Raw genomic sequence first — 21,484 nt, forward strand, 5'->3', positions numbered from 1 at the left:
ATGTCCAAAATACATAAATGTAACCCAAATTTTACCACCTAACTCCAATTCAACGAAAACATATAGTTCTATCATCAAACAAAAATTTATGATAAAAATTAACAATGCAGCAAACACAGAGGCGGACCTAAAGCAAGGGGAGGGTGGGCAGCTGCCCACCTTGAAAAATAAAAAGAACAGTGTTACACATAATTAAAAATCTTGAACGCCCCCCATAAAATTTTGCAACCGCCCCTTTAAACTTTTACAAAATCACTAAGAAAAAGAGAAACAGGTGTTCAATGACTTCTTTTCTAGAGAGTTACTTCGATGGGAGAGCAGAAATAATGAGAGACGAGAATATGTTTTATGTTGCACGTATTGACCATTAAAGAAGATAAGGAAGATAAAGGAAAGAGTAGTATTTAATATTGAAGGGCATTTCTTTTCGTTGATTGTCTATTCAAACCCTTAAGTATATTACATTTTATTTTATAACTTTTTTTTCTCTTTTCATGTTATCATTTTTACTAAATTGAATAAACAATTTACATAGGACGGTAGTTGTCAGCTCCTTTGGCTCCTATTTCCATCAATTAATAGTAAAATAAGTTATAAATTTATTACTCAAGTGTATGAATACATAGTTATAAAACATGTTATTATTTGTTACTTTATTTTATTTAAATATAGTTAATGTATCAATTATTTAATTTTTATCACAAGGTTTAAAGATTTAAACATGGTAAAAAATGATAGTTCGTTATAGACTAGTGAATTAGAAAACAATATATATAATGTGAAGTGTAACATCCTATTTTTGATTATAATAATAAAATAAATGTCGTTTATTATATATTGTGTCGTTTATCGGTTTAGAGAATAAACTATACACGGTTGGGCTTGGACTTTAGAAGATAGAATAAAAGATGGAATGGACCTTAGGTCCATGGGCTTAAGAGAGTATAAATGCCCCTTAAACCCTAATCCTTTCCATTTTATCCATCTCTACACCATAGCCTACACATTGGAAAACACACACAAACACTATCGTTTAACCCGAACCAAGATCCGAAGGCGAAAACCCGAGCTTGTTGGTGCTAGATCGTTGTGAAGAACCAAAACAACATCAAAGGTCAGCTCGTGTTTGTAGTTCGACTCGTTTAAGGTACGTTTATAACTAGAAATCATTCATTTAGGTCCGGATTCATTTAGATAATCACAGATCTGTTTTAGTATGTTGAAAACGAATCTAACCAAACAAACATTACTGAAATGGATTAGCATTTGATAGGTTAATTGATAACCTAAAAGAACCCGTAACCTATATGCCTAAATCGCACCCCTTAAACATTGATGTTTGGCCGATTTGATGGTTAGGGTTTGTAGGCGCTGTAATTCCGAATCCATTGATACCTAAATCTTGATATTTGGTTAAGAAACGAGGTTTAATTGCAGATCTGATGAATGTTGACTATTTTGTGTTCTTGGCAATTTTGACTTTGACCCTAAGTCAAAGTGGGGATAAGAACAAGGATGATTCGTTAAGAATGGTGCAATTCGTTATGTCCAGGTAGCGAATCAGCTCACCCAGTTCGTTACATCAGAATTAGGTTAACGAACTAGGATAACGAACCAGGTAACGAATCAGGTGATTCGTTACTCACTAATTCGCTAAGTTCCAATAACGAATTAGACCACGAATCAGGTCATGTTCAGATAACGAATTGGAATGACGAATCAGAGGCAAACTGCTATAACGAATGAGGTAGCGAATTAGAAAATAATTTAAAAATCCTAGTGGAAAATGTGTTAAGACAACTAATGAAAATAAAACTTTTTCAAGCTGACCTGCCAGCTTAACCCCAACCAGGGGCTCTGCCCCTTGGACCCCGCTAGGGGCTGCCGCCCCTAGAACCCTGCTGCCACGGCCGCTGCCCCCGGACCCCGTTCGTTGTGAGTTATATAAAAATAGAAATACGATATGAGTAGTAATAGTTAACTGATACATGTAAATATTATACAGTTAGCCGTGTACATCTCAAGAAGAGAATAACTATTAACGGTGAACGTAACCGCATTTAGGTGAGTTTCTAGCCCCATTTACTTGTTATGTTTTCGGGGCTGTGTGCATACTCGATGTGATAGTTAATACACTTACCTTAACTGGTAAGTGTATGCCTTATATGGTTTATATGTTATGTATGTATATCTTAAATGTGAATGAAAGCTTGTCGGTATGTGAACGATTTTTCGGATATTGAACGTGCTAACAAGGGAGGTATGTTTATGATAGATGAATGGGTATGATAGATATATGTACAATATATGAATATGCATGAATGATTAAAGAAAGTATATATGTTATGGGCATGTAAAGGCAGTATGTACGAAGATGAAGAAAAATGGATCAGACCCTAATAATATCTGAGATGGAGAAGACGGGACCAGACCCTAATAATATCTGAGATAGAGAAGTGAAAAGGGACCAGACCCTAATAATATCTGAGATAGAGAAGTAAAAAGGGACCAGACCCTAATAATATCTGAGATAGACAAAGGAAAGAGGGACTAGACCCTAATAATAATCTGAGATAGAAAAGGAAGGGATCGGACCCTAATAATATCCGAGATAAAAAAGGACGGAAATTTATATAGTATGAAAGTAATAAAGTACAAACGTATGTATGAACTTATGAAATGAAAATTAATTAGTAAAGTAATTATTATGTATCTTCGAATGCATAATGGAAGGTAAGTGTATGTATTGTATTATGTGTGATTAACTAGAACTCACTCAGCGTAGTTGACTTTTAGTATGCACGCAGGTGAGTAGGATGAGACAACTCGCTTGAGGGGACACGTGGTATTGAATAAGAGGCTGGCATCGGAAGACTCAAAACTTTTAAGTTTAATGTTTTGTTTATTGTGAAAGACGAGATGTTGTTTTAAGACAAGTTATGGTTTGTTATGAAATGTTTTATGAAAGTTTTTATATTTCGCGAATATTTTTTTTATTAACTTTGATGATTAGAACTATGTTGATGAGTAAATCCAACGTCCAAATGTGAGGCACCGGTGACGGGGCCTTACATAAAGTGGTAAAGTTCTAGTTTTGAACTAGTTATAGTGAGATTGGAGGCTACGAAGAAGACAACGAGGCATATAATGATGATTGACATATTTCTGTTATTTATATGAAATTTAGTTTGGCATCCTTTTTAATATGACCCGCCAGAACTTGGCCGAAAGAAATTAAAACTCGTGTAGGACAACCAAGTGAATTGAAATTGTACAACAAACACAAATGATGGTACAACACACTAAAGCCCTAAATGTTTCTTAAAAAATTGGCATCATAACGTTTTTTTTTTTTTCGTTAAAAACACAAAACACATCAAACCAGAGCCATAAGTCCAAAATTCTTAAAAAGACACAGCAGCTTGCTGATAAAAAATAATCATAATGATTTGGATTAAAAAAAAGTTTAAATATTATAAAACTAATTTAAGAAAACGTGCATTATGAAGTTGTTCCATGCAAATTCATATATACAATTATTTTCTTTATCAAGATTTTTGTTATAAAACTCATACAATATGAGTTTTTGATTATAAATTCATGTTTTCATCTTCACCTTGTGATTCAAAGTGTAAGTAAAACAAAAAATAACATAACATAGTTTGTGGTGCTCATCAATCAATATAATTATTTGAACAATGCTTTTACCAAAAAATTGTACATCATAAACACTTAAATTACCTTATAACTCTTGAGTTGTAAATCCTAACTATCAAGTAACAAATAGGCTTGAGTAATGAGTGATGGAGAGTTTATATAATGGTGAGGTGAAGTGGTGGTGATGGGTCTAGGCAATAGGTGGCTTGTTATTGCAACACCTAGTGTCTTATAGGTGTTTATGTGTTAACCTTACTTATTAGATTTCGATGGCCAAGGGAAAAAAAATTAATAGTTAATGGAGCTTTTTTAGTGGGAATAATAATAACTTTTATATTATTTCTAGGATATTAATGTTAAGGTATAGTGATTTTTGCAACAACCCGAAAATTGCATGCCTATCCTAAGCACGTATAGGGTCCTAAGCATGCTAATAGAAAATTTCTAATGGTCTATCCTATAGTCTTCGACTCTTATCCCAATTTGTCACACCCCAACCTAAGGGTGGAAAATGTCGTGGCGCGAACTGATTGCTCATAGGTCACAAGACAGTATCATACAATATTTATGACAATATCTTAGTTATTTTATTAAATAGGAAAATTGGATTTTAATAATCCTAACTTAATGCAGTTGGCTGATAATAATCCTAACTTTGAAAGTAGCTGTCACTGATCCCAACTTTCACACTATTTATTTTCATTGGGTCTCCGTTAAAAAAAACTTAACGACGTTGTCTTTTTCCAAATTTCAAACTGATATTTTAGGGCTTTTGATCGGAATGAGAATACGAGTCGATTGATGTAAAACTTAACTCGAAACGACACTTCAAACAACTTGATTTTTGTTAATTAAATGTTTAAACACCGAAATTGAAGCATCCTTTAGTCGTTTGGACCACCATTTGGAAGTAAGTTTTACATCAATCGAATCGTATTCTCATTCCGATCAAAAGCCCTAAAATATCAGTTTGAAATTTGGAAAAAAACATAACGTCGTTAATTTTTTTTAACGGAGGTCCAGTGAAAATAAATAGTGTGAAAGTTGGGACCAGTGACAGCTACTTTCAAAGTTGGGATTATTATCAGCCAACTGCATTAAGTTGGGATTATTAAAATCCAGTTTTCCTATTAAATAAACCAAGCACACATCGTCTCGACAAACACAATAAATCCAAAAGAAAATGAATAAAACATACAAACTTGTCTTTTTATTAAATAATCTAAACCAAAACTAAGTTCTTCATATCTTCACTTCAACCATGTATATAACCTGCAACATGCGTACAAAATACAATAGGTTTGTCAACATAAAGTTGAGCAAAAAATCACAAGTTGTTGATAAATATAATATACGAGAAAACTGCAAATAAATATCATGAACATCAACAATTAAGTAATGAGCAAATAATTGGTGTCGTTTGACCATGCCTAGAGGATCGGGCTATGGCTACTATGACGACGTATGATCATACTTACTGCAATATATTATGATGGCCTTCTCCGAGTGCAATAATAAACAAATAAACAAGTAAACATATAGCATATGAACATTTAATTGATCAACCACACAATATTTATGATTTGCATTTGACATATTACGATATATAAAAATATTATAAGGTACTCCATAAGGTCTTCAAAAGATTTAAAACATTAAAATAAGGGGAGTGATTACTCACCTTAATGAATAGGTGAGATAATTAATAAATTAAAAATTAAAAGAAGCACAAGACTTTAACGTGTTTACTGATCCGACATGGACGAACCTATAACTTGGAGACAATAAATTAGAATTAAAATCGTGAACATAGCTACTGAAATATGGTCAATCGATGAATAAAACTCATGATATGTATTATTTAATGTATAAGCGAGGTGGTACTGTTCAGAATCCGAATTTCGAATCGGGAGTCGGGTTCTTACCAGTACACTCAAAATATCAAGACAAACATAAAACTCTTACGGCCGAAAGTAGTAGTAACTGATAAAACATAAATGTTGACTTTTATTACCCTAAACAAGTCAGGATCAAATTGACCCGTGAAATTCCCTCATTCACTGAAATTGATTGAGGCTTTAGATATTCATGTAAAACACACGTTTTTATCAAAAAGACAACTTACCTGAAAAGATAAAGGAACGATGAGAAAATACGAGTCAAAGAGTCTTGAAGCACCAAAGTCAAAATGAAGATGAAAGTCTTGAGGAAGAACACAATAAACACCAAGGAAAAACAAATTTGGATTATGGAGGCTGAAGTTGCAGTAGTTTTTATGGTTTTATGATATGTTAGTTTAAATACAAAACCCGAAATTCGTTTATTAGTTAACATATTCGTTAGAAAAATCGAATAATCAATTAATGACGCAATCGAGCCCAATAATTTAGAGATTTTGGTTATAATATCAAGGAAACGAACTTGGACATGTTATAATATCATATGACATAACTTGGTGCTTAATTTTCGTGATTTGGGTCGAATTATGAAGGATTGAGCATTAAAATGAAATTGAAAATGATTTTGCTTATCTAAGCGTCGTAGCACGTCGCCAACGAGTGAGCCTAAATCATAGCCACGTGCGACGAAATGCTAACTTTAATATTTTCAATTTTGACACTCTTAGTCCATGGACTTTTGGTTAAATGCAATGATAACATAAAATTATATAACAATATAATTTATGCAAAATTTTATAAATACGAAAGATTCGAGGTACACTCCTGAGTTGGGTAAACATAAACGGATACAAATAAGAAAAATCCGAAATGTTAAAGTAACACAAGTGGAAATGGCACCAAGAAAGGAAATGCCATAATATTCCTATTAAATACGCAAGAAGCCTATGGAAATCAAGAATAAAAGTAAACAAGAGTATACTAAAGGAACATCTGAAGTAGTTAGTTAACTTTTGTAAACTGTTTGTAAACGCGTTTTTAGACGAGAAGTTTTGTAAATGGTAAAGGGTATTTAATATTTAAATTCCTAATATATATATATATATATATATATATATTGGTGTGGGTGTGTGGGTGTGGGTGTCTTTACACAAGAACGTTTATATTCATCAGAAAAAGAGATAGTTAAATCACAATTTTGAAAAGTATTCAGAACACAAAGGAGTATACGTTTGATACAATCCACCATCTTTGAAAAGATGAACACAAAGAGAAAGCGAATTAAACACTAGTCAAGGAATGACAAAATGCCTCAGTGTTGAATTAAGACCAAAGAAAATCAGTTATATGAACCCAGGAAAGTTTAGAGAAAATAACTAATACATCAGATAGAAGTAGGCAACAAAAACTTGTCAGGAATCTATCGAAATCGTTGAATAACGAATATCATAACTCCAGTATGAGTAACTTATAAGTCAACCAAGATGAAATGTTAAACAGATTCGACGGACCAAATCCAAGGTACAATCTAGTTAACATCAGTAAATACTTAGAATACAAAAAGTAAGGTAAATAGTTAAACACAACTGGCCATTGTGCTTGTCATTTACAGCTACTTATGATATTTTAAACTACTAATTAATAACATCATTTAAAGGTGTAAAGTTAACAACAATTCAAGAATTACAAACTTTCAGAGTCAAACTCCAAAAACAAATAAGACTGAAGGTTAGAATATGGTCATAAATATGAAAATAGAAATAGTCACACCTAAGATAACAAATCTCAAGGATGAGATTTTGTTTAAAAAAGTGGAGAGGATGTAACAACTAGAATATATTGTGCCAAATTTGACAACCTTTAATAGTTAAAGGAGTCAAGATATAATATCCCAATCAAAGAGAATGCATAGCAGTGCATAAAAATAATATTAGAACCTTCGTTTTAATGTTTTATAAGTCAAGAGACAAAAATGTCATTCTGCTAAACATAAGTCCAGGGTCTAATACGCAGTATTTCAAATTTCAGATGAGACGGACCGTCTCATTATTAGACAGTCCGTCACAATAATATCCTGGGTATTAGGTTTCCTTTTGAGATGGGATATCTCATACGCCTACAATTTGAGACGGGGGTGTCTCATCCGCCTACAATGGATGAGATGAACCATCTCGCCACCTAGATCAGTAAATGTGTCAAAACCGACTCTTACGTGTCAAATCACGACTTATGACTCATCAGCTCTATTATGGCTATAAATAGAAGGCCAAACTCGTTCTTGTTTATCAAGAATAGTCATAATAGCATACCAAACATTTTTAAGCATGTGGCGCAAGTGGTTCGAAGTGTTAAGCTAGTGCAAGGCCAAACCAACGTAATCTAGTCAAGGGAAGGCTCTGATCATACATTCCAGAGGTGTTAGAAATAAAACCAAGTTGTTAATAGGTTGTGTCATAGCTTGGAAGTAAGGTATAGTATCCCATAACTCGTGTAAGTTCGTTTACCATATTAAAGCAAGTATCCAAGCTAGTATTAATCAAATCTCAAGCATGATAAATCACAGAAGTTATGTTTAGTATTTAAGCATGTATAAATCTTGGAGCATATAAACGAATGTTGGAATAATGTCAAAATGATATTTAGCTTACACTGGTCAAAATAGAAGTTTAGACGGACCGTCCGTCTAATCATGTGACGACCCATCTCAGCCCAGTTCTTATACGGGTCAACGAGTCCAACTAATATGACCTGTCAAACAATTATACGAACCGTCTTAACCATGATACGATCCGTTTCATTGAAATGGACCGTCTGATTTTTTAGACACCCTTCACAACAAAGGTTCAGTCAAAAGGGTCAAACGAAGATGATACGGACCGTCTCATCTTAATATGGCCAGTCTCATATTAAATTTTATTAATTTACTTAAAAATTAAATTTTGAACTAATAAACCGATAGAGTATTTATAAATGTGGTTTGAAACGATAAAACCAGGTCAGTACGTTATGTGGCTCAATGCAGAAGGTCCAAATATTTACATAGAACCTGTTTATGATAGGTTATGTATCCGACAACACAAAGGTTAACTGAACAACTTCACTGACAGAGCAAAAAGGTGAAAACATTATCCCTTTTCAATGGTCACACTCTTATGAAAAAAAAATTGGTGTTTGCCTTAGAAAAGTCAAAACATATTACAAATATAAAAACCTTTAAACATATTCACAGACAAGCTGAAAGGTGAAAATGTTTAATTATTTAACAAGCTGATTTTACTCTAAAGAGAAAGACTGATTATTAGTCTTAAAGCTAAAAAGGCAAAGATACCGTCTATCTTGAAGAGTCTAAACAAGATTTATTTTACTCTAAAGAGATAACTACGTTATCTATCTTAAAGCTGAAAAGACGAAAGTATTATTCATCTTGAAAGGGTCTAAAAATGTTTACTAAAACATTATAACACAAGATAGAAAATAAAGGAACTCAGACTGAGTACACATATGTCTGGATCCAAACATAATTGACAAGTAGTAGGCATGCTATGTGTTAGTCTCAAATCATATCTCCAGATGGGCGCAGATACCACCTGGAGATAATGTTGACTTGTGTGTGTATCTTAATGGTACGCCCTAGGGACAAAGAAAGAACCCTTCGAGCTACACAGAAAATTATATTTATGTTGTAACAATATTTCAAAAAATGTTTCAGAGTCAATGATTCATCAGCATATCGCTGACGTATTTTCCAACCCACTTTACAGGAAATCGAAAAAGTTACACAGACAAGCAAGATAGGATAGAATATTTGGGATATAGTCATTAGACGCTATCTGATGGCTCAGATATTTGAAATTATAATTAATATAAATTATATTGTCTCATATACATTTTATATTATCTAACACGTATTTAAATCACGACATTTTGTAAAAGAATATTTTAAAAAGACTTTCGCTAAAAGAATGCAACTCTAATATATTTATAAAACATGTACCAACTAATGGTCATATGTCTAGGCCCCAAGGCCTTATGTGAAAATTTTAAATAATCCAAATTATCACATTTTGGTCATTGTCGGTCCCAACTAAGAAAATGGTTGGTAACAGTCCCAACTTTTAGCATGTTTGCTTCCAACAATCCACGACTAATGGAAGCGTAACTCTGTTAGTATTTGGTGGCGGAAAAAACGTTTTCGCCCAGAAAACGTTTTTGTTGCTGGAAAACTCAATATTTACGTCCCAAACCTCTTTGAAACCTTAGTTCGAACCTTTTTTTAGTGAAAACCTCAATAATTGAGATCGTCCCACCTTAGAATGTGGTTGCAGGAAAGAATTTTCCGCCGCGCAACTCAATTTCGTTGGAAAGGTCGGCGGACAATTCCGTGTTCATATTTGCCAACTCAACAACCACAACCATCTAGGGTTGTTGACTTTACTTGTGGCTTTGCTTTTTCTCAATCAATGACTTCAACTTATCTCTGATTTGAAAGAGTCAAAATTCCGGAGCTGGGAGTCAAAGTCAAAATTCAGATAGGATGATGATTACCGATGCGGTGGATCGAGTCAAGACGGAGTTAGGTAGGCGGAAACGCGGGCGTCCGACCAAGCCTCACCTTACCAAACCTAAACCTCCGGTTGTTGTTAATCAGGAAGAGGATGAAGATGTCTGTTTTATTTGCTTTGATGGCGGGAGTCTTGTGCTTTGCGACCACCGGTATGATTTCTCAATTTCACAGGGTTTACTTACGGCTTAATTTATTGTGAATTCTTATTATGTGTTTTTTGTGTAGGGGTTGCCCTAAGGCGTATCATCCAGCTTGCATCAGGAGAGACCAAGAGTTTTTCGAGTCTGCCGCTAAATGGAATTGTGGTATGTTTTTGTTTCTTATCTTGTTATTGTTTTACCTACACTTTTCTAGCTTACTTTAGGTATAACTTAGGGTTTTCTTGTATTGAGAAATGCTGGCTATGTTTTACGAATTTAGTGTGAATTTGTAAGTTGTACATTTGCACTCTTGTAACCCGGGGGTTTTAAGTTATCTATCAAAAGAGCACTGAAATTGTGCATGGTAATGACAAGTCATTAATTTTGTCTATAGAGCAAAATCTTGCATATGTTCTTATTTTTGTATTAACAAAGAGTTCTTAGATCTCGCTGTCAATGTATAATTATCATCAAAGAGCATTTGTGGCATTGCTTCAATAGTGTTGATGCATGCTTCTGTAAGTGTTGCATCTGGTTTTCATATCTGGTTATGGTTTCTAATGTCGAACTAAGTTTACTAGAATTGCAAGCATGAATCTTGAACAAGCAGTTTTGAAACTTTACAATCATACTATGTCAAAACTCAAAAGTTAAGATCAAGAAGTTTCCTGATTCTGCTTTTAAATGTTATTCTGATAATCTATATGATATGACATCAAAGATGCGATTTTTAGAAAACGAAAGACAATCGGAAGTGGATCCAGTTATTTGGTGTATTAATGCTAATTACTAGGAGCAAAGGAGGATTAGCTGAATGGCTATGTTCAGTTAGAGAGTATATAAGAACCTTAACAAAAATAAGTACATCAAGGTGAGATGCAGACTAATAGTATGCACAAAGATTTTTGATATATTATTCAATTGATGAATGAGGGACATATAGGTAAACTATATGGTATTGTGTTTACTCTACTAAAGAATTGTCAATGTAAATTTAGAGTATTTGAGGTGTAGAATGTTTTTAAAAAGACAACTATAAGCAAGATTCTGTGAAGTATGACCTAAATAGTATTCCCATTGAGATTTTTGGATTCCTTAATGTGGTAGCTTAGCATAGCCGGCAGGTACCAATGTCGTATTTTGGAATTAAAATTCTAAATGTACTCGCATGGCTCTGGATCTTTATCCTAGATTTTTCTTATGTGCAAAATTGTGCTAGGGTGCTATAATATTAATAAGAAAGCTCGAATGGGAAATATTATTATCGTCACTTTGTAAGTTGTACATTTGTGCCCTTATAACCTGGGGCGGTAAAGCTAAATATGAAGGGATCACTGAGCATTTTGTATTACTAAAGAGTTCTTAGATTTCACTATCAATATATATTATCAAAGGTCCTATTAGAGCATTTTATGTTCTCCATTTTTGGCATTGTTTCGAAAGTGTTGATGCATGCTCTTCTAAGTGTTGTATCTGATTTTCTTTCAGTTTTAGTTTCTTGTGTCGAATTAACTTAACTAGAATTGCAAGCATGAATCTTGAACAATCGTTTTCGAACTTTTTTATGCCAAGATTCAAGTTTCTTATTGAGAATTTGCTTGGTTCTAATTGTGTATGTTACTCTAATATTTTATATGATATGCCATCAAAGATGTGATTTTTATTAAACGATAAGACAATTAGAAGTGAATCTTATAGTTTTGTGTATTAATGCGAATAACTGGGAGCAAAGGAGGGATAACTGAATTTTAAGTTTACTGAGAGTGTAAATAAGGACCTTATACATTAAGGATGAGAAGCAGACTAAAAGACTAATAGTAAAAGAGGCCATTTTAAGGAGATGTGCAAAGACTCTTGATAAGGTTATACAAGTGATCAATCAATCAATCAATCAATCAATCAATCAAGCCCTGTATATCCCACCGCATAGCACGCTATCGGTAGGGTCAGGGGAGGGTGGGATGTAGGCAAGTCTTTCCTCTATCCGAGAGAATAGAGAGGCTGCTTCCAGAGAGACCCCCGGCTCATAAAGCTACATACATGTAATCATAGTAAACATACATCCTACAAGCAAAAGACACTTAGCAATACATGGATAACAAACTACCAAAAAAGCAAGGAATCTGTAACCTACTAAGAAAAGGGCATAAGAAACAAAAAGCAGCATCAAAACAAAAAAATATTCATAAACAACAAGGATCAAGACTAGCCAACTAGACCCTAAATAGAAAGCTAAGCTAACTAGGTGCCTTCCCCTAGAAGTCGCTAACCTTAATCCTACGTCTCCACGAATCTCTATCCTGGACCATGTCCTCAGAGAGGTGCAACTCTGTCAAGTCATGTCTAATTCTCTCAAGTGATCAATAAGGGGTATTTAGGTAAACTAGATGATCTTGTGTTTACGCTAGTAACAAGTTCTCTATGTAAATTTAGAGTATTTGAGGTGTAGAAAGCTTTTTAAAAAGACAATTATAAGCAAGATTCTATGACATAACAGTGTTCCTATTGAAGTTTCGGATTCTTTAAGGTCGTAGCTTAGCATAGCCTGGTAGGTTAACCGGTATCATTTTTTGGAAATGAAAATTCCAAATGTACTTGCATGGCTCTGGATGTTCATGAGTATGTTAAATATCCAAGATTATCCTACTTATGAGCTGAATGTTGGTTTCTACATTTTGTGTAATTTTTAAATTTATCATCTTTTATAGAAGGATTTTCCATTGATATATTTTACACAAATTTTTGTGTTTTAAGTATATTTGCTTGACTTAAATTAAACAATCTTTAATGAGTTATCATTTAACCTGCGAAGTCACCTTCTACAATATCTGTAAAACCTTAATTTGGTATTTTGGAAAACCCAATCTATGTCTACCATACTTTTAAGAATTACAGCTGTTGAGTTTGATCTATTTATAAAAATCTGAGCTTCTATTTTTATCTAATCTGTTCTTGTGAGCAAATTAAAAATTGATCAAACTGTGCTGCGTTATATTTTTTAAGCGGCACTTGCACATTAATGTTTTCTGTACATATAGTCTTATTTTACTAACTTTCAAATTTGGTTGAGACTTTTGATTTTAACTGTCTGTACTCTGTTATTCTACCTTATTGTTACTTAATGATCTTTTAGTTTCAAGTTTAAAGAACCCGGATCCATAATTTACTAACATTTTGTGGTCTACGTAAATTCCAGGTTGGCATATATGTAGCATATGCCAGAAGACAGCACATCATATGTGTTACACATGTACATACTCGTTGTGCAAAAGTTGCATTAAAAAAGCTGATTACGTGTGTGTCAGAGATAAAGGCTTTTGCACTATATGCATGAAAACAATCATGCTGATTGAAAATAACGGTCAAGGCGAAGATGGAAAGGTATTAAATTTCTTATATCATAATACAAAAGTTTTATCTTTCTACATTTAAGTAACATTTTACTATTTAGGTTCAAGCTGATTTTGATGATAAGCTTAGTTGGGAGTATCTTTTTAAGGTTTATTGGATCTACTTAAAAGGAAAGTTGTCATTAACTCTAAACGAGCTTACCGAAGCTAAAAACCCGTGGAAAGAAGCCACTACAATCCCTTCAATCGATGTACAAAATGCGACCAATGTTTCGTGTTGCACGACATCAGCAACATTTGTTAATGATTTGGAAGAATCAAACGAATTCAAAAGAAGAAAAATAGACGAGCACGTTACTATAAAATTAGAAACTGTAAATACGGACAAAATTGAAAAAACCGAGTGGGCAAGCAAAGAGTTATTGGATTTTGTTGCGCATATGAAGAATGGAAATACGGCTGTGTTAACACGTGTCGATGTCCAGGCGCTTATGGTGGAATACATAAACAAAAATAACCTTCGTGACCCTAAAAATAAAAATAAAATTTTATGTGACACGAGGTTCAGAATACTCTTTGGGAAACCACAAGTTGGTCATATTCAAATGTTGAAGCTTCTAGAAAATCATTTTGCAGTGAAAGAGAAGTTAAAGAAGAGACAGGTCAACCGTAAAGCGGTACCGGTCAACCGTACTTCAGTGCAGATTGACCCTGATTGGGATACTGATAACAAGTTCAGAGCATGTAAAAATAAAAAACGAAAAAAGCGTTGTAAAGTTGAAGAGTGTGAAGTACATAATGATAATAATTTGGATGAGTTTGCTGCGGTTGATGTTTACAATATGAATCTAATATATTTACGGCGTGATTTGATGGAAAATCTGTTGGAAGATAAAGATAGTTTTCATGTTAAAGTGGTTGGGTCGGTTGTGAGAATAAGAATATCGGGCTGTGATTTGAAGCATGATATGTACAGACTTGTGCAAGTTGTTGGTAATTAATATTTTAATTCATCAAAGGAAAATATTATCATTTTAACTTTAGGTTATTTATCAACTAAATTTACAATGAACTTTTGCAGGTATGAGTAAGGTGGATGTACCATATAAGGTTAATAGCAAATTAACGGACTATATGCTTGAAGTGCTGAATTTAGACAAGAAGGAGACTATATCTATTGATGCAATTTCAGATCAAGAGTTTTCTGAGGTGAATAATTAGTTTTTATATATTTTTTAATTTTTTTTTTTTTTGCTTTCAGTGGTTACAAGGCCTGTAAATGAACCGAGTGACACGAACGGAGCATGTTTGTGTTCGTTTGCTCAACTTTGACCGAACAAACGATCGAACACGGGCAATTAAACAAATGGGATTTCTTGTTCATTCGTTAACAGAATAAACGAATGTGATAGAACCCCGAAACTTAAACAAGAAATTAAAGGATAGTTGGCCCGATTCGAGATGGGCTATTCTCCAATTAATCCAATTCGAGAAGGATTAGATCTCCATTACAAGGATTTTAACCAAGTAAATTGATAAATATAAACATCGATGCCCTATAAACTACAATAAGAACATATAAATAACCCGAATTGTAGTAATAATTGAAGTGATTACTTAGACCCTTTGGCTTCCTTTAGCTCTTCATCTTCCTTGGACCCTTCAAGTCTTCAACTCCCTTAGATCCGAACGGTTTCGTATCAGAATGGTTCACGACGCATGTAAACGAATGAACATGACTAAACGAACATATCTGAGCTACAACTAATTAAAAGTAAATGTGAACAACACTATGTTGAGTTTAAATAGTTATTACAAAATTTTAGCGAATGAACTGAACAAAACGTAAACTAACAAACACAAATGAACGTTCAGTTTGTTTACATGCCTAACAGTTACTATACATTAAATGCTTGTCATAGATAAAGGGGGAAAACAACATATCTTATAGTGTTGCCTATAGACCTATGTTAAACCACATATGATAGCATAACCAGTGGGGTTTATAAATTATAATTTTTTAAATCTAATAATATTTTTTCAGGAAGAATGCAGACGCCTGCAACGGAGTATAAGATGTGGGCTTGTAAAACACTTTACAGTAGTAAGTCCGTATTCCTATCCATTTATTAATATTTTTTTTTAATTTCATGGTGCTGAGGCTTATTTTGCTTTAGGGTGAAATACAAGAAAAGGCAGTAGCATTGCAGTCAGTAAAGCTAAATGATGTGAGTTATTTCACCTTTTTAATATTATCTTAACCATCATAGACTTCATTTCAATTTTTTTATTTGGCTTACAATATTAATCCTTTTTCTTATGTGATTCAGTGGATCGAAAAGGAGATATTACGGCTCACTCATCTTCGTGACACTGCAAGTGAAAAAGGTCACAAGAAGATATATCCTTTTTCAACACCGCATATTACAATATTAATATTTCTTTAATATAATCGTTTGCCTGGTAATTTAAAGTAGAAAATTATGGAATTTCTTAACTAACCCCACTTATAGAGAATGCGTGGAGAAAATCAATCTTCTAAATACACCGGATGAGCGCAGACGCAGATTAAATAAAATCCCCCAGATTCATTCCGATCCCAAAATGAATCCCGATTATGAATCAGATGATACTGAGGAGTATTTCAACAAAGAACATGGTTTGTTCATTTCCTTATCACCATATATCTTTTATATTAGATTATTTAAATATTTTTATATAATTGATTGAACTTACAGGAGATCAAATGGAGTCAAAGTATTACGGCAAGACTTTACGCCGATCACGAAAAGACGAAACACCCGTTAATCAAACCGTTAACCAAACCGTCACAAAACCTCCAACTGTTGAAAACGAACCGACACTACATCTCGAAAATGTCAAATCAGCTTCAACTTTGGAGAAATCACAACACGAGGTTGAAACTGTGTCAACAATCACCAAACTGGATCACCAAACCACAATAAGCTCTTCAGTATCCAACACCGCACCCGTAACACCACCTTCGGTTCCTAACATGTGGCATTACCGGGACCCACAGGGAAAAGTCCAAGGCCCGTTTTCACTTGTACTGCTTCAAAGATGGAATGCAAGTGGATACTTTCCTGAAGATATGAAAATATGGGCTATATATGAAAACCAATCATTACTTTTGACTGATGTACTAAAACAGAATCTCCAAAACTATGGGAATCAAACCATTCCATCATCAACGGTTGATACGGCTCCATATGTTCCAAATGCGGTCAACCTTGAAAAGCTATCCGATAGTCAATCTTTTGGTCAAAGCTGGAGTGCGAATAACAATGACGACAACAACAATAACTTGAATTATAACCCTCCAAGTTTCGAGTCAACTGTACATCTCGATACCTCAAATATGGTATCCGATACTCATGGAACGGTTAAAATCGAAGCTGATGTTAAACACGCACTGACACCGCCGGTTGTCACTGATCTGCCCGGTCCCACACCAAACCCGCTTAGCTGGGGTAGTGCTTCAAGTCTGGTAGTTGATGGGCCCACACTTCCGGTTTCTAATAACGAGCTTGTTGGGTGTAATTCTAATCTGGTCAAACGCGAATGGGACTCGGGGATTGTGTTAGAGGTTGCAGGAGATCATGTTGCTACACCAACTTCCAACATTGACCAAAACATTGACCAAAATGTTAACACTCAAAATCCAGCACATCAGCCTACATGTAATGATTTTGGCACATGGCATGATGTGGGTGAGATGATTGAGTTCAGCGCTTTAGCAGAGGAATCGGTTTCGGATCTTTTAGCTGAAGTTGATGCCATGGAGTCGCAGTATGGAGGATTACCGTCTCCGACTTCTAGAAGAAACAGTTTCGTTGACGATTTGTTTAACGACTCGTTTAACGAGTTTAGCCCCACTCCAGATCAAGGTACACGAAGTGATGGTTTTAGCTCTAGCGGTGATATCCAGCTGGCATGTCAATCCGCCACCACCAATGAACATAACATTGCATTTGATTTCATGAAAACCTCTACATCTAACGGTTTACAACACTTGGTTATCGGACCTGAAATAGACGGTCAGCGAGCCCCACAGGGAATGATTGACATAAACACGTCTGCAAAGGTGGAAGGTGATGACGTGGGTATCCAAACAAAAACCGGTGATGAACACATGAAAGAGATGCAAGCACCGAAACCAATTGGTATCGGTGCAAAGCTGGTGACTCGAGTCGCTCAGATTAAGTGGTTGGAAGGTACAACCAATCACCGAAGACCAGGCGGTGACAGTGAGTTTACCCCGCCACCACAACCACCGCCGTCACTGCCGCCTTTGACTTTAGGGTTAGACCCGTATGACCCGTGTGACTTGTGGGACCCAAACCAGTATGGTGGTGAGACATATAACAGTACTGATAGTCCCCAGGAAAGAAGTAGGAGTTCGTGGAACAAGTATCCGTCATTGGGTGGCAGTGGCGGTGCCGGTGTTGGTGGTTATTTGAGGCTTTCGCCAGTGAAAGGGCAGCGGGTGTGTAGGTTTTATGAGAGTGGGAGGTGCAAGAAGGGGGCAGCATGCAAGCATTTGCATCCATCACCATGAGAATGAAGAGGGTGGTATATTGATCTTTTTTTGTATAATGAATTAATATTATTATTATTATTAATATTATTATGATTATTATTATTATGATTATTATTATGATATATAAGGTGTGTGTTCATGAATTTGTGTTAGTTTAAATGTAACTGGTAACGATGGAATTAAGTTATTATGATAAAATACAATCCTCTTTTGGCTCCTCTAATAGAGGAAAACCATAATCAAGGCTTGAGTTAATTTATTATGATAATTGTATAGATAGTTATGTGATAATAATGATGTAGAGTTAGTGACACGTCTTTAGACTTGATTATTATGCGCGTATAGCAGTTTCAGAAATGTTCGTGGTGGTAGATTTAATATGCGTGTTCATTTTGGTTGGCGCTATGTTATCTAACCTTTAAGACTTGATTATTATGCGTGTATGGTAGTTTCACAAGTCTCCGTAGCAGTAGTGGATTTAATATGCATGTTCGTTTTGGTCGACGTTATGTTATCTCTCACTTTTATCTTTGTTGTTGGAGATCTTTCCTTCTTGAAGTGAAATTTTTATTTCAGTAATTTAATCATTCGATTTAAGTTTAAACCAATTTATTTTATGGCAAAATTTGCATGGTTTTGACTTACGAGAATTGGAAGGTAAAAGTTTATTTGTCCCTAAACTTGGATAGGTTTATTTAATTATTCAAATCTCAAACCCAAGAAAAGTCAATTACTGAATAATGATAATACGCCACAAACAATAATTTATCATTATAATAAGGAACATGTACGTAATATATTATACTAAAATTAGGTAGGACAAATCGATATACACTAGTAACATACTATCCAATGTATCATTAGCGAGTTATACATGTCACATGTGGTATAACATTATGCCATATCATACAGACTGTATCACCATATATGATCTTGTTAAAAGGTTGTATTAATTTTCTTAAATTCATATTTGCTTAAACAATTAATATTGCTTTAACAAGTGTTTCATTTATTGTTTTGAGGTAATTTGGCTAATGGGCTTGGAAGCCAGTGTGGCCCCGGTTAAGACAACATAATCTGACCGGAGTGGGGCATTGGAGCTCTTTAAATTTAAAGAGTAAGGTAGCCTAAACACAAAAAAGTCGTCGTTCTAAAAAAAGAAAAAATAAAAAAAGGTAATTTGGCTAATGGGCTTAGAATGAGCTGGATTTGGAGTTTTGCTTTATGCTATGGACTGGGCTAGGAGCAAACTGGGCTTGGAATAAGGTGGATTGTTGCTGACCAGATATGGATGCTTATAACCTGTTTCCTATCTCAAAAGCTAAGAGTAATAGGAGGTGCACAAAAAACTCAAACCAGGAATCCGATTATTCCCAATACTCGATTTTCCAATACACAGTCATACCGAACCCGGTTCCATACCTGGAATCGGGCATGTGAAAAACCCGATATGTGCACCTCTAGTTCGTAAGGCTCCTATGATCTGATAGGTTTTTAGTATGTAAAAAGTTTAAACAATTAGAAATAAATAATCGTACCTTTAAAAATTATCGCAAACAGTCCAACCTTCCGGCTATTTTTCTCTCAGTGGACATCGGTTAAAAAGTACTTAACGTCGTTAAGTGTTTTTCCGAATTTCAAGCCGATAAGACTTTTGATCGGAAGAAAGATACGATCCGACTGATGTAAGACTTATCTCGAAGCGATGATTCAAATGGCTTGATTTTTGTTAAGACTTATCCCGAATTGAAACACTGTTTCATCGTTTGGATCACTGTTTCAAGATAAGTTTTACCTATGACCTAATGGTCTATTGGTATAGTGTCCACCCTTTCAAAGTAAAGGTGATGGGTTCAAATCCTTGCAAATGCATGGTTCAAAGGATTTTAGGTGGAAATAAAAATTTGATATTCCAAAAATAAAAAACAGTAACATTTTCTCTCTTTTCCACCCATAAGAGCATTCTCAACAGCATCTCTATATCCATATCTATAATTACACTAAAAAACACTACATTTTTTCTATCATTTTTTATTAAATAATAATTTTTTGTACTTTTACTATTACATTTTCCCTCTCATCAACTCAGAACCATTTAAAAAAACATTAAAAAATTATACATGATGAATGTGACATTCGTCAAATTCAGATCTTGAATTATATTTTTTTTTGTAAACTTTTAATACGTAAACCCGACTCAACTTTTTTTAGAATCTTATTAAATTATTATATAATATTATTATGGACCTCGATTTTAAATAAACTGGTGTTTGTCATAATATAGTGTCATTAAGAAGAACATAAGGGGTCCAAACTGATTTTCGTAAAGTTATTATTAGTTTTAAGAACCTTTGAACTCATTTTAAACTTTGATTGAACTTTGAGGGGCCTTTATGTAAATATGTATATATATATATATATATAGGAAAAATCAACCCTAACCCTATCTTTATATTAAACCACAGCCGCCACCACCTTGAGCCGTTTTCCGGCGACCAGAATAGCTCCGGCGAGAATCCGGCGGCGCCAAACACCTCCGGCCACCACCTCGCACTGCATCACCACCATCTCAGCCACCCCCTCAACACGACACCACCACACCCTTTCCCTCGTTTTTCCGGCGACCGGAAAAACCGAGCCGTGCTCTCCCTCTCCATCAACCGATCGCTACCCCCCCTTTAATTTTCGACAGAAAATCCGGCCACTGTTTGCATCACTGGCAACAGTTTCGGTGGCAGCAGACGGCGGCGCTGGTTCGCGGCAGTAGCTCTCAGCGACGCGGTTGCGTGGATATATTATTTGCTTGATTTCGATCTCGTATGACCAAGTTATGAGCAAAACAAGAAAGGGTTCGTATTCCGGCTGACGGTTCGTATAAATAGTGGAGTTCAATGAGACGAATGCGGGGATATCTTATTTACCTTAATCGGAGTTCGTTTGTTATGGTTTCGAGCTATCCGACTATTTTTTTTAAGTATTTTAAAGTTTATAAAACTTATAGAAATTTATATTAAATTTAAATAAACTTTTTCGTAAACCGAACATCATTATAACCTGTTTTCTCGGCTCGACTCGTTAAACTAATGTTATCTATATATATATATGTATATATATGTGTAAATATATATTTATACAATGTTTAATAAATACGTTTTAATTAACTAAAAATCATAATAAATATTAAAAATAGTTTCTAATAAACTTATAAAAACCGACACTTTTATGTTGATCTCGTTTCAAGGTTTTCGTGTTTATGTATGTATGTATATATATGTATATATATATATATGTATGTATGTATATATCGTAAATAT

The 21,484-nt window shown here is 34.4% G+C and overlaps 1 protein-coding gene across 1 annotated transcript; it reads left to right on the forward strand.

The window, feature by feature from the left end:
• The first annotated feature begins 10,048 nt into the window (after nt 1-10,048).
• Nucleotides 10,049-18,434, forward strand: LOC143636418 (zinc finger CCCH domain-containing protein 44-like). The gene is made up of 10 exons (XM_077104015.1): nt 10,049-10,268; nt 10,345-10,424; nt 13,456-13,640; nt 13,711-14,602; nt 14,691-14,818; nt 15,654-15,713; nt 15,787-15,837; nt 15,940-16,010; nt 16,117-16,268; nt 16,348-18,434. Exons 1-10 carry the CDS (start codon nt 10,090-10,092, stop codon nt 18,186-18,188), a joined length of 3,639 nt encoding a protein of 1,212 aa, XP_076960130.1. The 5' UTR covers nt 10,049-10,089; the 3' UTR covers nt 18,189-18,434.
• Nucleotides 18,435-21,484: the final 3,050 nt, after the last annotated feature.

The sequence above is a fragment of the Bidens hawaiensis genome, unplaced genomic scaffold, assembly GCF_021521415.1.
Source record: "Bidens hawaiensis isolate Kalapana, Puna unplaced genomic scaffold, B.hawaiensis_p1.1 tig00007915_1, whole genome shotgun sequence".
Lineage (NCBI taxonomy): Eukaryota > Viridiplantae > Streptophyta > Magnoliopsida > Asterales > Asteraceae > Bidens > Bidens hawaiensis.